This window comes from Chaetodon auriga, chromosome 7 (genome assembly GCF_051107435.1).
Source record: "Chaetodon auriga isolate fChaAug3 chromosome 7, fChaAug3.hap1, whole genome shotgun sequence".
In the NCBI taxonomy this organism is placed as follows: domain Eukaryota; kingdom Metazoa; phylum Chordata; class Actinopteri; order Chaetodontiformes; family Chaetodontidae; genus Chaetodon; species Chaetodon auriga.
The window spans coordinates 23,802,907-23,820,761 of NC_135080.1; the positions used below are offsets into that span (position 1 = coordinate 23,802,907).

The 17,855-nt window shown below is 43.6% G+C and overlaps 1 protein-coding gene across 2 annotated transcripts in view; it reads right to left on the bottom strand.

Moving 5' to 3' along the window:
- Positions 1-40: 40 nt before the first annotated feature.
- Positions 41-17,855, bottom strand: part of LOC143323234 (large neutral amino acids transporter small subunit 4-like) — a 28,795-nt gene continuing 10,980 nt past the window's right edge. The window contains exons 6-15 of one of the 2 annotated variants that reach the window (XM_076734976.1): positions 10,793-10,885; positions 10,450-10,583; positions 9,785-9,996; positions 6,233-6,376; positions 5,913-5,930; positions 5,597-5,723; positions 5,360-5,492; positions 4,919-4,992; positions 4,479-4,602; positions 48-4,349 (exon numbers count right to left, since the gene is read on the bottom strand). In XM_076734976.1, coding sequence (XP_076591091.1) covers positions 4,188-4,349; positions 4,479-4,602; positions 4,919-4,992; positions 5,360-5,492; positions 5,597-5,723; positions 5,913-5,930; positions 6,233-6,376; positions 9,785-9,996; positions 10,450-10,583; positions 10,793-10,885 — 1,221 coding nt within the window. In that variant the 3' untranslated portion in view covers positions 48-4,187. Of the gene's footprint in view, positions 4,350-4,478; positions 4,603-4,918; positions 4,993-5,359; positions 5,493-5,596; positions 5,724-5,912; positions 5,931-6,232; positions 6,377-9,784; positions 9,997-10,449; positions 10,584-10,792; positions 10,886-17,855 lie in introns of both variants that reach the window. The other variant, XM_076734977.1, reaches the window with a different exon arrangement.

Below are 17,855 nucleotides of genomic sequence, written 5' to 3' on the forward strand. Positions count from 1 at the left end.
ACAGTGATCATTTCTGCCGTTTGAAAGAAGACACACATTTATACAAATTATTGTGTTTATTTTGCATCATATAATGATCTGTCTTTTTTTTTTTTTCAGTTGAAACAATATGACTTGAAATGTCAATAACAATGGCTATACTGTGGTACAACACACAAAAAAAAAACAAAATATACAATATAAGACCATGAAAATACACATTCTCGTAAACATCAGAGACAAAAAAAAAAAAAAAAAGCTTAATAAAAGACAACAAAACTAAACTGGAGTATGGTAGGTAGAAAAAATACAAAAGGTACATGCCTGGGGAGGGAAACAAGGCGTCTGTGTTCCAGCTGAAACCCCTAATTCCTATCATCACACACAAGAACACCCACAAGCAAAGCTGACGCTAGGATTCATCTTCAGAGAATAAACAATTAATCAATACATCAGTCAATAAACCAAACTACTGTAGAATCCCTATCCTAGGAGGTTGGGGTGAGACCGGGGAGGTGATGGCATGCAGGACGGGGTGAGCTGTTTAAGGTACAGCAGTGAAGGAAAGTGCTGATTAGTTTCCCGTTTCGAGGGAATGAAGGCTTCACCTGGTAGCTCATCACTCAAACACCCAGGCTCAATTTTCACACAACGTTACACATGACTGCAATTCACAGAAGGTTGTAGCTTAAGGAACAGTCTGTGAATGAGCTCATTTCATGTTAAGCCACAGAGCGAGTTGAGGATGGGTTACCAGGCAAAAATCTGTATCCATCATCACTCACATTCACAGAGCTGGAGTAAAGTACCGCATCAGAGTATATCTGTACCTGCCTGTTATAATGTCAAAGCACAGGAATATTACAAGACACACCAGCACGCTACGAAATACACTCAATGGAGTTAAATTAGTGCTGTTATTTTAGAAGAATTGCAAATGTCAATACGTTTTTGAGAAGTGGAAACAAAAAGTGTACATTTGTACTTAAAGATATGTGTGCTGGAAACAAATTTACATTTGTACATTTCTATGCATATATTCATATTGCTATATCTCTCAAGTATGGGAGAATTTGAATAATCATGCAAAAATAATCAATGGCCACCACAGTGGGATTGTATCTACATTGTACAAATAAAGATTGGTAAATGGAAAAATTCAGTCATTCTGAATCAGGGCCACTTTACTGAGGCTACTGCCACCACAAACACACACACTATCTGGTGTAAGTTTATTTAAAATCTCAAGTTTTGGTCATTGACATTGGTCAGGACTTGGATGTCTGACGGAGATCTATGACCAAAAAGTAGCTTCTTAGATAAATGTGCTGCTATTGTGTGGGAATTCATTACATTCTTCTGCATGATAAATTTTTCCTCTGTAGCTGTCTACCAGGTGTGCAGTAGACAGCGTCCTATGCATGAAAATGTACAAATGTGAATTTAGTTTTCTATGCAAACAATGTAATTGCAAATGTACATTTGCTCCACTTTACAAACGTTTCTTCACATCTGTCACCAGACTGAACCTGGGTAAATAATTACTGCACCAATTTCACTCCATTCAATTCTCTCTGCTCCTTTACAGATAACAAACTCATGCAGTTTAGTAAGGATGAATATGTCCACAGCTCTGATTGGTATGTCCACACTTTTGACAGAACTGAGAGAGAAGTCTCTGCTACGTTGTCTGTGCACATAAAGGCAATATAATGAACATGTGAAGCATTAGTTTTTTCTCTGAATATAAAAAAATAACAGCATCTTTCCATTCCCATGTGCTGAATTAAAAATCTGTATCCGAAGCTCTGAGTATACATTCTTTGCATCATGCGCCGCCAGTATGCAGCCATGCACGGCGTGGACGACTCAGTGTGGGCAGGCCGTTCAGAAAAACATGACTGAGGTCCATTTCTAGAGGTCTAAAGTGCATCATGTGCCATTCATTTCTCACTTAGTCATTCATTAGGAGCATCTGATGGCAGCACAGACTTGTCTCTCAGTTCTGACACCTGTCATCACTAAATATTTCAAGACATGTTTTGGAGACGGATGGGTGGATGACATTGATGGATGGATGGCTAGATGGAGGGAGAGAGGGACTGGGTGCACTACATCCTGCCTGGATCCACTCCTCCCATCATCTGTACACATAGAGAGGCACTCTGAGGGTCATGGCTGTCTTTGGAAGTGCCTCTGTGAGTTACTGCCAGGCGGGAAAAATATCTGAGGAGCTTCTCTCTATGGTGTTTGAAGACAGCAGGCTGAACCAAAAAGCATTTATTATCCCCCTGTTTCACTCTCTACACACTCTGTGCTTTGGTTCTGGACTTTCAAAGACAAAGACTCTTTATTGTTTGGGTTGAGTCTCATCACACCCCACTTTTCTCAGAAGCTGGAGGGATGTGTCTTCATCAGCCTGCTACCTTCAAGCAAATCTCCCTTTATGTCTGTAAGAGGTGAATTCAAGTTTCCCCGAGCTGCTGTGGTGCACTTTGTGGTGCGGTGCAGAATTGCCACAAAACTGATAAGAAACCAAGAGCAAAGTAGTCATTTGAAACGGTAACTTGATTGGCTCTTTGGAATCCACTGTGTCAACAACTAAAGAAACAGCTCTTGTGAGCAATTTGATGGCACTTTGTTGCCTTTGTGGTAAAATGACCTCAACTGCCCCTTAAAGCAAAATGCAAAAAACACATTTCTGTAATTCAACTAGCACCTGTTTGATTTAGAAATACAGTCCATAAAATGTACACGTTTGCCTGTCTGTGTGTGATTGTGTGTCAACATGTTGCCCAGCACCTCACAGAAGCACTTATTGCTACAACGAATCGAGACTATGATGTAGCGAGCAGAATAAGGCAGAGGATCCACCTCTGCGCCACTCCCACCTTTAAAAACACATCTTATCTGATATCTTTGTCCCATCTACCTACTCTAAACACATTTCCTCCTCCACAATCATCAAATGTATAGGGAACAAAGATTTAACAACACATCTGCCATCATATTGCAAGTAAATACATGTTGAAAAAAAACAACAACAACAAAAGAATACATATTCCAAACACGGGAATTCATGTGTGTCTTCCTGCACTATAGCGACTAAGTGAAACAGTAACATAGGGCCAGCACTGTCTCTGGCATCATGCAGTGTAGTTTATCCAACCCCAGAAAGCAGTTTTTCTCACACTGCATTATGTAACACATGTGCAGAGATGCTGCAGTGTTTTCATCAGGAACATATCGGTGAGTCCTGTTTAAAAGCCACCATACTGCGTGTTTCAGCCTGAACTGCTACCAATACTGCTGTCTGTCTGATGCTTATTCAGTTAATGCCCTCGAGCACAACAGGAAGCAGAGATGCCATGACCAAGGGCGCCACTTGTGTGTGTGTGTGTGTGTTCTTCTTGTCCCCATTAAACACTGGTTTGTGCTGTCTGAAGGAGATGACAGTTTACTGGGTGAACGGCACCTCAGACAAACCTGGACCAATGGGAAGGTCATCGTGGTCACTGCGGCACCACAGTCATTGACTTTAAAAGTGAAATACTGTCACTGAGATTGTTTTTTATACTTGTCTCCTCCAAACTATCCTCACTGTGGCTTTCCATTGGCTGGCGTCTTCTTCTTCTATGTTTTTTAAATAGAAATGGCAAAACAGTCAATGACAGATGAAACAGCAAGAAATAAAAATGGCAGAGTGAAGAAAAGATGTGTTGAGGAATCATTTGGGGAGAAGTAAACCACTGCTTCTTCCTCTCGTCTATTTTCTCCTCAGTTCAGAGATGCAGTCGAGGGAGTGGGACCTCTCCAAGGGGTTTGATTAGGTGTGTGTGTGTGTGTGTGTGTGTGTGTGTGTGTGTGTGTATGTGTGCGTGTGTATGTCAGGTGTCTCACAGTGTATAGTATCAGAGAGGGTGAAACGTGTCACAGTGGTGTGCAGCCATACTTGACCACATATGACTGGCAGTTAAATGGTGTGAGCGGAAGTGTGTTTGCGGGGAACGTGAAGGGTTTGTGAGTCATATGAATGCCGATGACATGAGAGAGGTGCTAAAGCATCAGGGAGGTCAGGGTAAAGAATTTATCACACGTGACCCACTCTCCCCTCCCCTCTCTTCTTCTCTTGTTCCTCTCTTTGTGTAGTGTAGCTCCTCTGCTCCGTTTTTCAAAAAATCATCTTTCTCTCTGCTCTTCCTCCCAGTCTAGACGAAGGCCTCCGGCTTGGTGCCGTTGTTGATCTTAACGTAGATCTTAGGATCGTCATCTTGCTCGTCTCTGAGGCGCTGGAGGTGGCGGCTGTGGCAGAGCAGGTAGAGGGGCAGACAGAATCCCAGCAGGCTCAGCATCAACAGGCCCACGTTCACCTGAACACAGCATCAGACCAACATAATGATGAGGAACTAAAAATTACTGTTGCGATGTTCAAAGGTCAAAATGTCTCCTACAGTGCTTGTTCCTTTACTCAGTTATGTCCATATATTATGCCATCTTACCCATAGGGGGTCTCCATTCAGGGGTCCCACCATGGCCATGAAGAGAGGCTGCTGAAGCAGGGCGAACAGAGCGCTGATCAGGGACTGCATGCCTGTGAGGCTGCCAAACTGAGAGGACGGGTACCTGCACAGGACAAAAACATGTCTCAGATAGTAAATTCAAACAGGTTTCATAACTAATCCGAGGTTTTGGGGTGGTACTCTGGGGTGATGAGGTTCAAATTAAACTGGAGCCAGTCCAATTAAAACTACACACACATACATTACAAGCTACAGCTGTTATAGCACCAGATTAAAGCCTGTGCTTTTGGAATGGGATGTTCAACTATCACAAAGTGTAATGATTGCGTGTCCACATACTTTTCGTCATGTAGTTTATGTACCAAATAATTGGTCCTATACAGTATCATTGTGTATTGTTCTCTTTTGAACACACTTACACAGCAGCGTAGAGGCCTCCCACCGCAGAGTGGATGAACCCTCTGACAATAGTGTGCAGGATGAAAGACAGAATCTGAAGAGGAGGAGAAAAGTGGAAAAAACAGACACATTTTCCATTAAGCACCAGGTCAGAACACACAGCTGGTGCGTCCTCACTGAAAGATGGCTTTCATCTTTGATAAATGAGATTCACAATGAGTAAATAACATGCAATGACTTGTTTGCCCAGTAGGTGTCAGTAAAATACTAAGAAGTGTCAGGAGCTGCATTGCCATGTGAGTCTCCTGTTAACGTCATGTTTATGTCTGCCTTCCTCTCTCTGCAGTGTTAACCCTCTCTGTGAGGAGACTGGGGGCTTCAGCAGCACATGTTGGGAAATGTGTGTCCTGAACAGCTTCAAAGACTAAACATACTTGTCTATCCTGTGTGTGTTTGCGTACCTGGAGGGGCAGGTTAGGGACGATGCAGGTGACTCCAAAGCCAACCAGGAGAAGGTTAGTGAAGATGAAGGCTCTGGTGGCGTTGATGATCTTCTGAATCTGTTTGTCAGGCCGACGGGGCTGACCAGGCTCCCTAATGAAACAGAATAAAAAAAATAGTCAGGCTTTTTTTCCCCAGCTTCTGCTTTTTCTTCTTCTTTTCCAATCTCCTGTGCATGTTTGTGTGTGCATCCTCACCTCTTGGCACACTTGTCAGTGTCATCCTCGCAGTCTTTGAGCCTCCAGTCCATGACATAGCCAATCACAGGAGAGGTGACCAGACACAAAAGCTGGAGCACACCAAAGATGGATGTGTAGACACTCACTGAGAGACAGAAGACAGTACAGACACAGAGTTATTTTTACGTTTTGGTGCTATTTTTTGAGCATTTGTGAACAGTTTAGAGGGTGATGCACATTGAACAAGCAAACATTAAGTGGACAGACAGGTGAGGAGAATGGCTGAAGAAGTGAGGCGGTTAGATCTTTGGGAGTTTATCCTGAGGTCTCTTACCCACTTGCATCTTCTCCACTATAACAGCAGCATGAAGCCAGCATGGATAGGAAAAGAGACAGAGCAAGAGAGACAAACAGACAAAGAAAAGACAGTTGTGTTAGCAACAAACAACAAGACGGTTTAGCTGAGCAGAAAGCAGCTGAGAGAGAGGATTGTTAGGTTTGAGAGAGAGGAAAACAGTCTTGAGGAGAGGTGAGCATCCACTGCAACACAGCTGAGTATCTGTGGTCAGATGTTAAAGACAGCAACCATTCACAGAACACCATATGCGTTTTCATATACAGGTTAATCCATTATGTGCCAGCAGCAACACACACCTGTGTTGAGGTCTCCATCTGTCAGGGACTCCAGGATGGTGTTCATGGCTCCCATGTAGAAGATGAGGCGCAGCTGGGTCACACACATGGTGATGAGGCTCAGCAAGAAGATGGGACTGAAGATGCTCTTCATGAAGGACGGAGCTGCAGAGGAAATGAAAGGAGAGGTGATTACAGTCAGGGTTAGATCAAATCAGTTGGCTAATACATCAACAGTTATTGACATATTTGAGTGTGGACCAATGAGGTGGACCACAATAACAGCTGACATAGCTATAGTGTGGCAAAAAGCAACAACACATTGTTCATTAATAAAACACAGAACTGTCCTCTGGGTTTAGCTCACAGTCTGCAGGTAAATCAGCAGCAGCACTGAACTTACAGAAATGGCTACAAGCCCAAGCCTGCCCGTTCCTACAGAAGATTTTCTGTCTGTTTTCACTTTCTAATCTCTTTTCATATCATAGAAAACAGCACCAATCTGCTTCCAAACCAGGGTCAGTCCGCTGCTAAGATGGAGGGAAGAGATAGTCATCTAAATAGTGTGCCACGCTAACTTGTCTTATCCTGCCTGAGAAGCTGAGTGCACTGGGGGATTCAAAGAAAGGTGGGTTCTCGGAAAAGTTGATCATTAATCAAAGCTGTGAATATAAATGGAAATTGGACACAACTGTCCATATGGTGAAGCGCTGGACAAACCAATTAATTGTTGGTGCACAGATGGAGCAGATGGGTTTATTACCCAGAACAACAGGTATCCAGCCATGGCTTAATTAAGAGAATTGTTTGGTACCAGGTCATGCTTGCAAGGTACTAGAATGTTTCTGAAGCACGTTTTTATAAATCGATATTAACTCCCTATCTGTGTCTCCCTATGATCAAAATACATTCGCTAATTAGCACAAAAAAAATGAAAAGTCAGGAGAGTAATTATTCTCAGAGGCAGAAATTGGTACAGACATTCAGTCTGTCTGTCTTTATGGCAATCCATCAATAACTGTCCAGACATTTTGCTGCTTTGATACTCCACAGCCATGATGCCATGAAAAGACAACCATTATGCTCAAGACTCAAAGCAGAGGCTGAGATGAAAAAATATACAGCATGTTGTTCATTTTGACAAAAAAAATCTAAGCATTCAATTAGAAACAAGACTTTATCTGTTTATCTTCAGCGCTGGCTCAAAATCTAATTTACATACCAAACTAGTAAACTGTGGCCACAATGAGCGTTTCAGTACAGCTACATGATTTGTGTTTGTCACTGATGGCAGAATAAAAGAACAATATCTGTTCAAATTGAAATCAAACCTTTCAGATCTCAGGAGACAAGAGGAAAAGAAAGAAAAATAAATACTCTACAACCTCTACAGCTGCCACCAAATTAGAGAGGAATGAGAGGGGAAACAGGTTTGTGTGTGAGTGTGTCACATGGGCCTCTTTAAAGCTCCTGACAGATGGAACATGTCCAGCTGTTATGAACCCAACCATGAGCATCCTGACTGCACTCAAAACACACACATACAGCAACAGACACACACACACACACACACACACACACACACACACACACACACACACACACACACACACACGCTCGAGCCGGCTGATGCTTGGCCCTCAAACCACAACAATGCTTCTCCAGGGCTCCCTGCCAGCGTGCCAAACACCTGCTGAGCGGCTTTTCTAAGAACAGGGTCCGAACCAATTCTACGGTCCATTTGGTACCAAAGAGCCTGAGAGGGGAGTGACCAGCCCCCACCCACTGGGAGTCCCTGACCTCAATGTAGGAGAGCCATTAGGGCTTGAGGAGGCTTGAAGGTGTAGGGGTAACGGAGGTTAGCTTAGCATGGATGTAGGGCAGAGGTAAGAGGGCACTTAAGGGATGGTACAGAGATGGAAGGGGTGCTTGTGCCTTTTGTGCAGATGTAGGTCAGGCCCTGACATACAGTAAGTGTATATGCGTACACTGAAAGTTAGCAGTTTTACCAAGGCTAAAGCTACCACACAACACTGATGTCCTCTGTATTGATTGTGGGAATGTGGGAATGAGGATTTTATATGCTTCAATTACACGAATATAACACATGACAGGTCGTTTTAAGGCTGCCTCTCATCTTCATTGTGTTCAAGAATTCTAAATGTGACTGATTTTTCAGTAAAAACAATTAAGTTAAAGCTGTATTAATTGATTTTTGTGTGCCACAGAAACAGAACAAGCTGAAAATACAATACTGGCATATTGCATTGTCACTTTTTGAATTCACTCTCCTTTAAGCTATGTTTTGGTCTCCACCTGCTCCTTAGGAAAATTTTCAGTATTGACATCTTGGTGAAAGCTTTTTTACACGTAACAGCTGCCGACTGCAGCTAGAAACAAGGTCAATGAGACTAGCAAAGCCAGACAAAAAGAGGTTACAATGTTCTCTAGAGCACAGTGGTTAGACAGAGTCAGGTGATCACTTTCTGTGGTTTTGACACTATGAGTGACACCTTTAACATTACACAGCTATTAATTTGAACTGTGCAGCTTTAAATCAAAATAAATTTAGGGGATTTAGTATTTCTGCAGCAGAATTATATTTTTGCTGGCCAGAGTTTTGTATTGACTTTCCATCAGAGTCTGACTAGGCCGTGTTTTTTAACTTTCAGCTCAATCAAATTGTCATTTAAGATCTTATCATGTCTTCAAAATTCTGCTGTCTAATGAGTAACACTGAGTAAGGTTTAATAAAATACTAACAAAATTTGTCATTGAAAGGGTGTTTTTGATATATATGAAGACTTTGGGCTTATGTATTGGAAATATGGAAATCAGTTTATTGCTTTAAACATCAGTTTGATTACTGTACTAAAGACCGTATTATCAGTTATATTATCAACTATAAAAATATTAACACTACTGAATTTTGTAAAAACATATTCCCTCACTCTAACTGTGATACTCATAATGTTACAATCATGTGTGTAAGAGAAAGAAAAAGGTCTCAACTTCCTCAGTGGAGACCTTTATAAAGTGCTCGTATCACTTTTCCTCCACAGGACTGTCATGGACTGTTGTCTGGAGAGCCTTTGTCCGTCACAGAGCTTTCAGACAATCTGGCACACAGAGTTGCTCTCCTGCCCAGTTCATTCACTCAGCAGAATGGCTCTTGAGCTGCTCAGATGAATATTCATAAGTTGGCAAAGGGAAAACAACAAATAGTGGGACTGCTTCTGCTCAAGACTGGATCATTTGAGCACACTTACGCTGACTTATCAGTGATTCTGAAAAGCAGCTCTGTTTCACCATTTGGATTTGCTCTCCCTCTCTCACACACACACACACACAGACACATTCTCTCAGTGCCATGTTGGGGATCCCAGCTTTGATGATCAGATGGCAACAAACACCACAGAAAAAAAGCTGTGAATGGACTCAAACCAAGCAACACATTTTTTTGATTCAACTTCAGCTTTAAGATTTCCACTTTTTTCCACTTTGACTTTCACTGCTACCCGACAACATATTCCTGGCAGTACGGACCGTTGGACCTCTTTGTTTCAGACTTACTCTCCTGCTTGGCCTTGCACTTGACCTCCAGGTCGACGGTGGACAGGCAGAGCTTGTTGGCCTCCTGCGTGGCCAGGTCTTTGGTCGGCTGGTGCTGCTGCTTTATGGAGTTGCCGACACTGAGACGGCGCCCCACGGTGGTCACCTGACGGTAAAACTGCTTCCCTGTGATCTTGTGGTCAAAGCCCAGCCAGCTGAACTTGATCTTCACCCTGAGGGAAAGAGAGGAGAAGGTGAAAGGTGGCTGTGAGCACAAAATACAGAGCATGGAGAGAGCGTCAAATGAAAGGAGGAGAAAAACAGGATAGAAGGAAAAAAATGTCAGGAGAGGAAAGACGGTATGAAAGAAAGGATCCAGGTGATTGAGAGCAAAGCCAGCAGATCATCTGGTTTTATGGTCTTTCCTGTCTTTACACAGGGATTTACTGTGCATGAGTGTCTGAGCATGCATGTCTATGCTATCTACATGTGTATATGCGGTAATGCAGTGATCTCTGTGAAGAATGCAGGCCTGGTCTGGGCTCAGTCAGAATCCATTTACAGCAGGTATAACCTGAGGTTAGCTAAAAGCACTAGTGTGGCTGCTGAACAATGATAGCTTGAGGCCACAGAAATGTTAAATGCCTTTGTGTGAGTGTGAGAGTGACTGTGTCCATCTGTCTTACGTGTAATCCATGTCCTCTGGGCCAGGGAACGGCTCCAGAGGCCAGTTGACGAAGCAGTTGAGGAAGACAAGGCAGGCGCAGGCGGCCCACACCATCAGGATGGTGATGAAGGTGGCGCCCAGATCATAGATCACCTACAGGCGGGCAGACGGCACCCAAACAGACACATCATAATGGAGAATCAATATCCCATTCTGTGGTAGCGGTGTTATTCATTCCGAGTTAATGTTAGAGCATCGTCTTTTAGGAGAAATCCTTATCTGATGAATGACGACAAATTCATGACTGTTTTGGGGCAACTCAAGACTTTGATGATTGACTGACTGTGCAAGTTGAATGTTACCTTGATGCCGGGGAAAGTGACAGCAGAGGAGGCATAGGAGCCAATCATCAGAGCGATGAAGGTCGACCTCAGGTCTCCAAACATGTTTGGGAGCTATGGAGAGCAGAAAGGACAGGTTAGGTTGCTAACTTAACATAATGCATAGCGAGTCTGTGTAAACACACAAACATGTGACGCCTGAAGACTCACTGAAACACAACGGACAATCTGGATTGTGACCTTGTTATGGCATCTGAATATTATTGACATCACTGTGAAACACTGTTAGCCTGGAGCTTCAAGGAGTAAAATCAATTATCCACTTTCAAACACAACATGCAAAAGCACGAACTGGTCTCGAATTTCACTGGGAAGAAGACATAAAAGCTTTCTGTGTGTAGTGTGTATGACGTCAGTGCTGTAGTGGTGGAACAAGGAGGTTTTTTTGCCTTCAGCACAATGCTCTACATTATTGACTCTTGATCAGTTTGATAGGTATGAAGTACCACCTCTACTGTCTGCAACAGGATGTTTCCTGCACTGTTTTTGTTCCAGCATTTGAAGCAGAGCAGAGACAGAAATGCCTTGCGTAATGACCCTCATCCTTCAACTCCAGACAAAAGCACACAGCGTTCTCAACTAGGGAACAAACAGTAAATAACGTTCTTCGAGAAGTCAAAAACACGTGAGAGAGAGCAACATGTGGCTGGGAGGTTTATGCTCTCTGTCAGTGTGATGTTTAATCTATGCCATCTGGAGAACATATAGCTCTAACATGGAGGGGAGGATATAACAGTTGAAGTGGGACTGTGGTGAAAGAGTGGGGGCAGGAAGTTAAAAATTCGGGTGTAACATTATTATGGGTCATAAATAGCAAAACTGTACTTAGAATTCCCCTCCCCTGCCATTGTACTCATCTGTCCATCCGGCTGCTGCGCTAACCACAGGGGTGCAGCTTGTTAGGCAGCTGCTTGAACCCTCTCACCCCAGACAGACGTCACTCCCCAGATTAATTGGACCAAAGGTGACCTACAAAAATCACTATGCCCCTGCCATGACAGCCAAAATAACAACAGCCCCGAATTCCTACAGTCCTTCTCCACTGTAGCAGCGCTCAACTGGAAGAATCCAGTTATGACACTTTCCAGGAGGAGGCTGACTGACTGACAACACCGGGGGTAAGATGGGCGACCTTTGGCCCAGTTTGTGTAGAAGACAGGAGGGGAGACGCAAATGACCAGCTCAGCTTGTGTCTGCTCAGCAGATTTGGTGTGGTCATGACGAATCAAGGCCCTGAAAGCTCTGCAGAGTCAACAGGTTCACATTTCCCCAATGTCGCTCTATCACTTCCTGATCCTCTAGCCTGTGATGATGGGTCATTTTTCATGTCCAGTCTTTTGCAAGAGCTCTTTTAAGGGGAAAATCTTGGACAGAACTGGTTGTGCTATAGAGTATGAAAATGATCACTTAACACAGATGATAAAACAAGTTGTCCCCTTGTAACAATTTGAAACAATTTGCTCAATTACTTTGACATGTTGTGGAGAGGGAAACATTCATAACCCTGGCAATGGGAGTGATACATGAGGTTCAGTTTCACTCACCACCCCAATAATTTTCACACACTCTCGTGGTCACAAGTTCAAATGCACAATTTCCTCATTCGCTTCCAGATACTCTGTGCAGATACAAAGGAAAAAGGCTGCAGTGTGGGTGAGCCAGTCCCACTCTGTCATTCACCTCCTTGGCGTCTCTCCCACTAATACACCCGGGCTTATTTATTCACTCTGGGAATAGGTTCATTTGGAAGCAGCACTGTTGCCACTGGCAATAGTTTATGCAAACACACGGGTGAGTGGGAGAAGACAACAAAATCATGTGAGTGAACGGCGCAGTGCCAGAGCAAAAAAACCTCAAACCGTCTGTTTGTGCAGCAGCGTGCCCAAACCAGAATAAAAACCACATCTAGCCCTTGTGATGCTGAGCATTGGGCTGATCGAGGCATTACATCACACGGGAGCTTCTCTGGGTTACTAGGTCTGAGTCACAGTCAGCTGCTGACACCATTGTTCCCCAAAAACATGTCACAAACCGGTTTGTCAGCTAATCATGAAAGAAGAAGTAGGAATTACAGGGTTCAGTAATGTTAGGATAGAGTTAATGTGAGTGTGCTGATGGGAGGAGCAGGTAACAGCGTTTTTGTAGGACGAGTCAATAGCACGTCAGTCAAGCAGACGGGTGAGTTTATCACTGTTTAACACCAGAGGACAAAGACCCAGCTGTGCCTTCAGACACACAGACACAACACACAACTGTCACAAGATAACAGACACGATGATTGCGAAATTGACCCTATAGGTGATATTTAGGAAAACCTGCAAGGTATATAACAAAACTATATTTTCTGTCATGTTCTGGGTAGAAATCCTGCTGTCTTACGCTCGAGAAATCCTTTAAAAAGTCAGGGGATCATCAGTGTCACGAGGATTAATCCTCTGAGGACCATGAATGTCTAAACCAAATTTCATGGCAATCCATTTTATAGTTGCTGAGACACCTCAGACTGATCCTTATCAGAGGCATTTCCAGTGGTTGTTTTGGAAATTTCCTCTTGTTCTACCTCATTCGACACAGCCTTTGTTAATCTCCTAAATACCTCTACTTGTGCCCTAACCTTGATTACATTACAAATATAAGAGTCAGTACGTTTATCTCCAGGGGAAGCAGTGAAGGAAAAGACTGAGAGCAGTCATGTGTGTAGATAGCTGTTTAAAATAATAACAGGCACCATCGAACTCAGTGTTGCCTCTCCCATGAATGGCTCTTTTGTTAGCACTGTGGTTACAGTGTATCCATGCAGATAGTGGCAGGGTACACACACAGATGGGCTCAGTGTTTTGACAGCCACTTAAGGTCTATTTTAGCTTCAGAGCAGTCACCTGGAGATAAGAGATCAGGGTGGGGTGGCAGGGTTTGGTGAGAGGCAGGTGCACATTTTTTAATGCATTTATTCTTTTTTTATGCGTTCATCAATAATTGGATGCATTTCAGGGTTTTGTTTGAACAGTATTCAGGTGACAGTTTTCAATACAAGCACCACTGTTTTTGTTCAGGATTATGGGTGAACTTGAATGTGTGCAGGAAGCCAAACTTGAACTGAACTGTTAACTGAACAAAACAAGCAAAAAACAAACAGTCAAAATCTCTTTAACGCAATCTAGACATTCAAAGAGTTCTTGGGCTACTGCCAAAATGTCCTGGAACAATGTAAGTGCTTTTAAATGTCCCTGGATTTACAAATAAAAGAACAGCTTTTGAAAGGGCTTCTCAGAGAAGCGTGAAGCTGGTTAAACCCGCTGAACTCACTTAACCCAACCTGTTAATTAAGAAATGTTATGTGGCAGCAAATTTGCAAAACAGACACTCGACCTTACTTTCTTCAAATCCTTCGTGGACGCACTAAAATACTGCACTGAACTCTTAAGCTGCGAGAACTAGAGCCGTATGCAATGCATTTTATTTTGTTCAAGTTTGCCTTTTACATGTATTTCTTTATCTTTGTATGCTTCGTTCCTGCTGTTGGAATGATAAACCTGTCAGACACCATTTCGTAAATAAAGAAAATAAATGGTAGCATGCTAACATGCTTAACTCGGATGGTGAATACCGTAAACACTAGACCTGCTAAACATTAGTATGTTAGCTTTGTCATTATCAGCATTTTCGCTCAAAGCACCACTGTGTGTCTGGGTACAGCCTCACAGAGCTGCTAGCATGGCTGTAGACTCTAGTTAATACTGTTAAATGTGTTTTAGTAATGTTTTCTGTGAGCAAACACATGGGCCTGTCGAAACCTGTACAGCATGGATTGATCTCGTTTGCGTGACAGTGCTGAATATTATCAGTGTGGGCAAGGGAGATGAACGCTGTGTACACTGTGCAGCATGTGACCCACTTACACATAATGAGTGTTTTATCGGCAAGACTGACATCTTTTCCACAGTCTAGGTTCTGTCTTACCTTAACCCTTATCTCTTCATTGGGTATATGATCTGAATGTAATAACATGTAGGCCTAAATGTATTCAGCCAGGTGTAAGATAAGTTTGAATAAAGATGTACTGTTCTGTGAATGAACTCAAATCTGACTTATTGCTAACCAGTTTAGACACTCGCTTAGTTAAATGTTTCTCACTTTTTGGCCATCCGGCAGTTTTGCACGTGTTTTGCTGGTCAGTCTGGATAAGAGTGCGTGCTGAGTGTTGAAAATGGAAATGGAACAGGCAGAAACTGAGGTGACCAGGAGGCCTAGAGAGTGAGAAAACATGCTGAGCCTGAAGTCAGGCAGAGGGGGGAGGAAAAGAGGAAACTAGACTGAGCCGTTCGAGAGGAAAGAACAGAGAAATGAAAGGAGGAAGAGGGTTTGCTGCAGCAAGTGGAAACTTCAGCTGCTGGACCATTGAGAACCAGCTCTGACCGGTCCTGTCCTGACGCACAGGATAGGACTCAATCCGTCATAAAGAGCAGCCAAGTGGGCTGTATGATTAGCAAACACCAGCTGACGAACACCCCATTGCATACCTCCATCGACCTGACGTCGTCTTTTACACCCTCCCATTAGGAGTGCAATAATTTTTAAGGCTGAGCTTGATGGATTTTGGACTGAAACCAGCTGACTTTCATGCCAAAAGTAAAAAAAAAACCCACAAGAGTGTTTCCACTAGGAGGGTGGAGATGTCTCTGAATGAGTATTAAGACCCCTTTTTTTATATTCACTCCAGCAGCACAGAAAACCCTAAAACCTGGATCCAGCAACCACCTGGAACAGACATTCACAGCACTACACAAAGCCACATCCACATGGGTCTGATATCAGCGCCTGCCACTCTGGCTGGCTCGGATCTCAAATTACTGAACAACTCCGACCTTTGGCGTCCGTCTTTCTTCCCCACATCTCCCCTCCTTCATTACATGTGCTCATGTGCAGTAAACAGAGCATATACTGTTCTTCCTCCATCTCACCCTGCCATATCCAGCGTGGTAAAAATAGTCTGCTGATCTTACTTGAATTTTGCTCTCATCCCTTCACAGAGTAGAACAAGAAATCACTCCTTGTTTCTCCTTCAGCCAGAACTAAACATTTCAGTCATTAGGGGAGAAATGTGCAGAGCATATTTCTCAACTAAAAACCACATCAATGGCCAGTTTGTTTACTGTATCACGCAGCGAACCAGTCAGATGATAAGTGGGCTTGTAAGAGTGTTCCCAGATGGTCCAGTGACACAGAAAAAAAGGGATTGAGAACAGAGGAAATAAACATTACGAGGCATCAGAGAGAAAGTAGATTAGGACATCAAGCAGCGCTTCAGACTGGCCAGGAAACAGAGGTGGCTACAACATGTGCCAAAGGAGCCGTAGAACAAGAGGAGGAGCTTCGCATCCGCCTGTGGGTGTGGACATACTGTATTTCTATATGTGTGCATGTAGAGGGGGCCTGTTTCCTGAGAAAGAGGAGAGATTCTCTGTAACATGAAGCTGTTTACATGTACAGAATGGAAGGAATGAAGAGCAGAGAGGGAATTAAGCACCCAGCCCGCCTCCTCCTCTTCTCCTCAGCTTCACTCCCTGTTTTCCATCTCCAGGACACTGAGTGCTGAGTGTGCATCCACAGGAGGGAACGAGGAAGTCAAGCAACGATAGATAAGAGATGAAACAACATGGAAAAGGGGGCAAGAGCCAAACGGTCCACTTTGAGCTCATTAGAGGTAGCAAGAAAGGAGGCGAGACAAAGAAAGAAAGCCCAGTGGTGGGTGGAGAGGATAAAGAAATCCCTGGTGCCAGTCCCAGAAGACTAAAAGGCACACAAACTGGGCGATCTGCCGGCGTCACTCTGACCTGAGGAGTTTCAATGACCCATGATGCCTGAGATGCTGCGTCACAGCTTTGTACTCCTCGAGAAATGAACATTACTTACAGGCACTATCTCAATCTCTCTCACACACACAAGGATTTCAGGTTTCACCAAAATTAAGACCTTTTTAATACCAGATGGAATGTAATTTAATGCCTGCTTCATAATCACACAGGCAAAGTATTAAAGCATGATGGGAAACCAGGAAGAAAAAGGCCTAGAATTATTTAATGTTATGTCACATTATCACAGCAGTTCAGCCTCTAATCACAGACAAAAACCTCCAACATTTACCTTGAAACACACACACACACACACACACACACACACACACACACACACACACACACAAATGCATTCACTGAGGCAGTAGTATAAACAGAACATTTGTCGAGGCCTGCAGAGAGATGTAACTCAGATCACTGTGGGTTAGAGGCTCTCCACAGCTAAAACAACACACACACAGTGCTGACATACAGTAACATACAGTAGTCTTGCATGCACACAAGGCTGTTTTGACAGTCGTGTGTGTGCAGGTCCAGCCCTGCTGAAACTGGAGAAGACAAAAACAACCAGGCTGAGACTAAAGACTGGGGCGTTGGAGGGGGTTGCAGTGGGATGAAACCAGCTGAGCAACTTCTGTGTATTTGTGAGTGTGTGTTTGTGTGTGTGTCAGGGTCCCAGTAGGCAGCCTGAATAGGAAACAGCGAAGCTTGGGTGGAGAGACACATGCAAACACACACACTCAGTTCCCCTGTTGCTGCTTCCTGTTTGTCTCCTCAGCGACAGCCTGTCTCTTGGTGTCTTTTGTGATAGAGCAACAGACTGTTGAGGCGATGCTGTTGTAAAGAAATATCCACCATGCATTAACAAAGCAACGCATCAACTGAACAATCCACCCCTGATCTAGCAGCCATGATGCAGTTTGTCGATGTATGTACTCTCACCTTCAATACACACCCTATTGTACGTTAAAACGATCTGTAGACGCGCACTGTCAACAGACACACACACACACACACCAATGATCCATGTGTCCTTGGGTAGATGAAATAGTAATGAGGAGAGGTCTTTTTTTGGCTCCCAGCCAGAGCAGCAGTGCAGGAGTGAATAATAGATTACTCTCTCTTTTAACCACCCTCTCCCTCTGTGTCTCTCTCACGTGGCGTCTCCT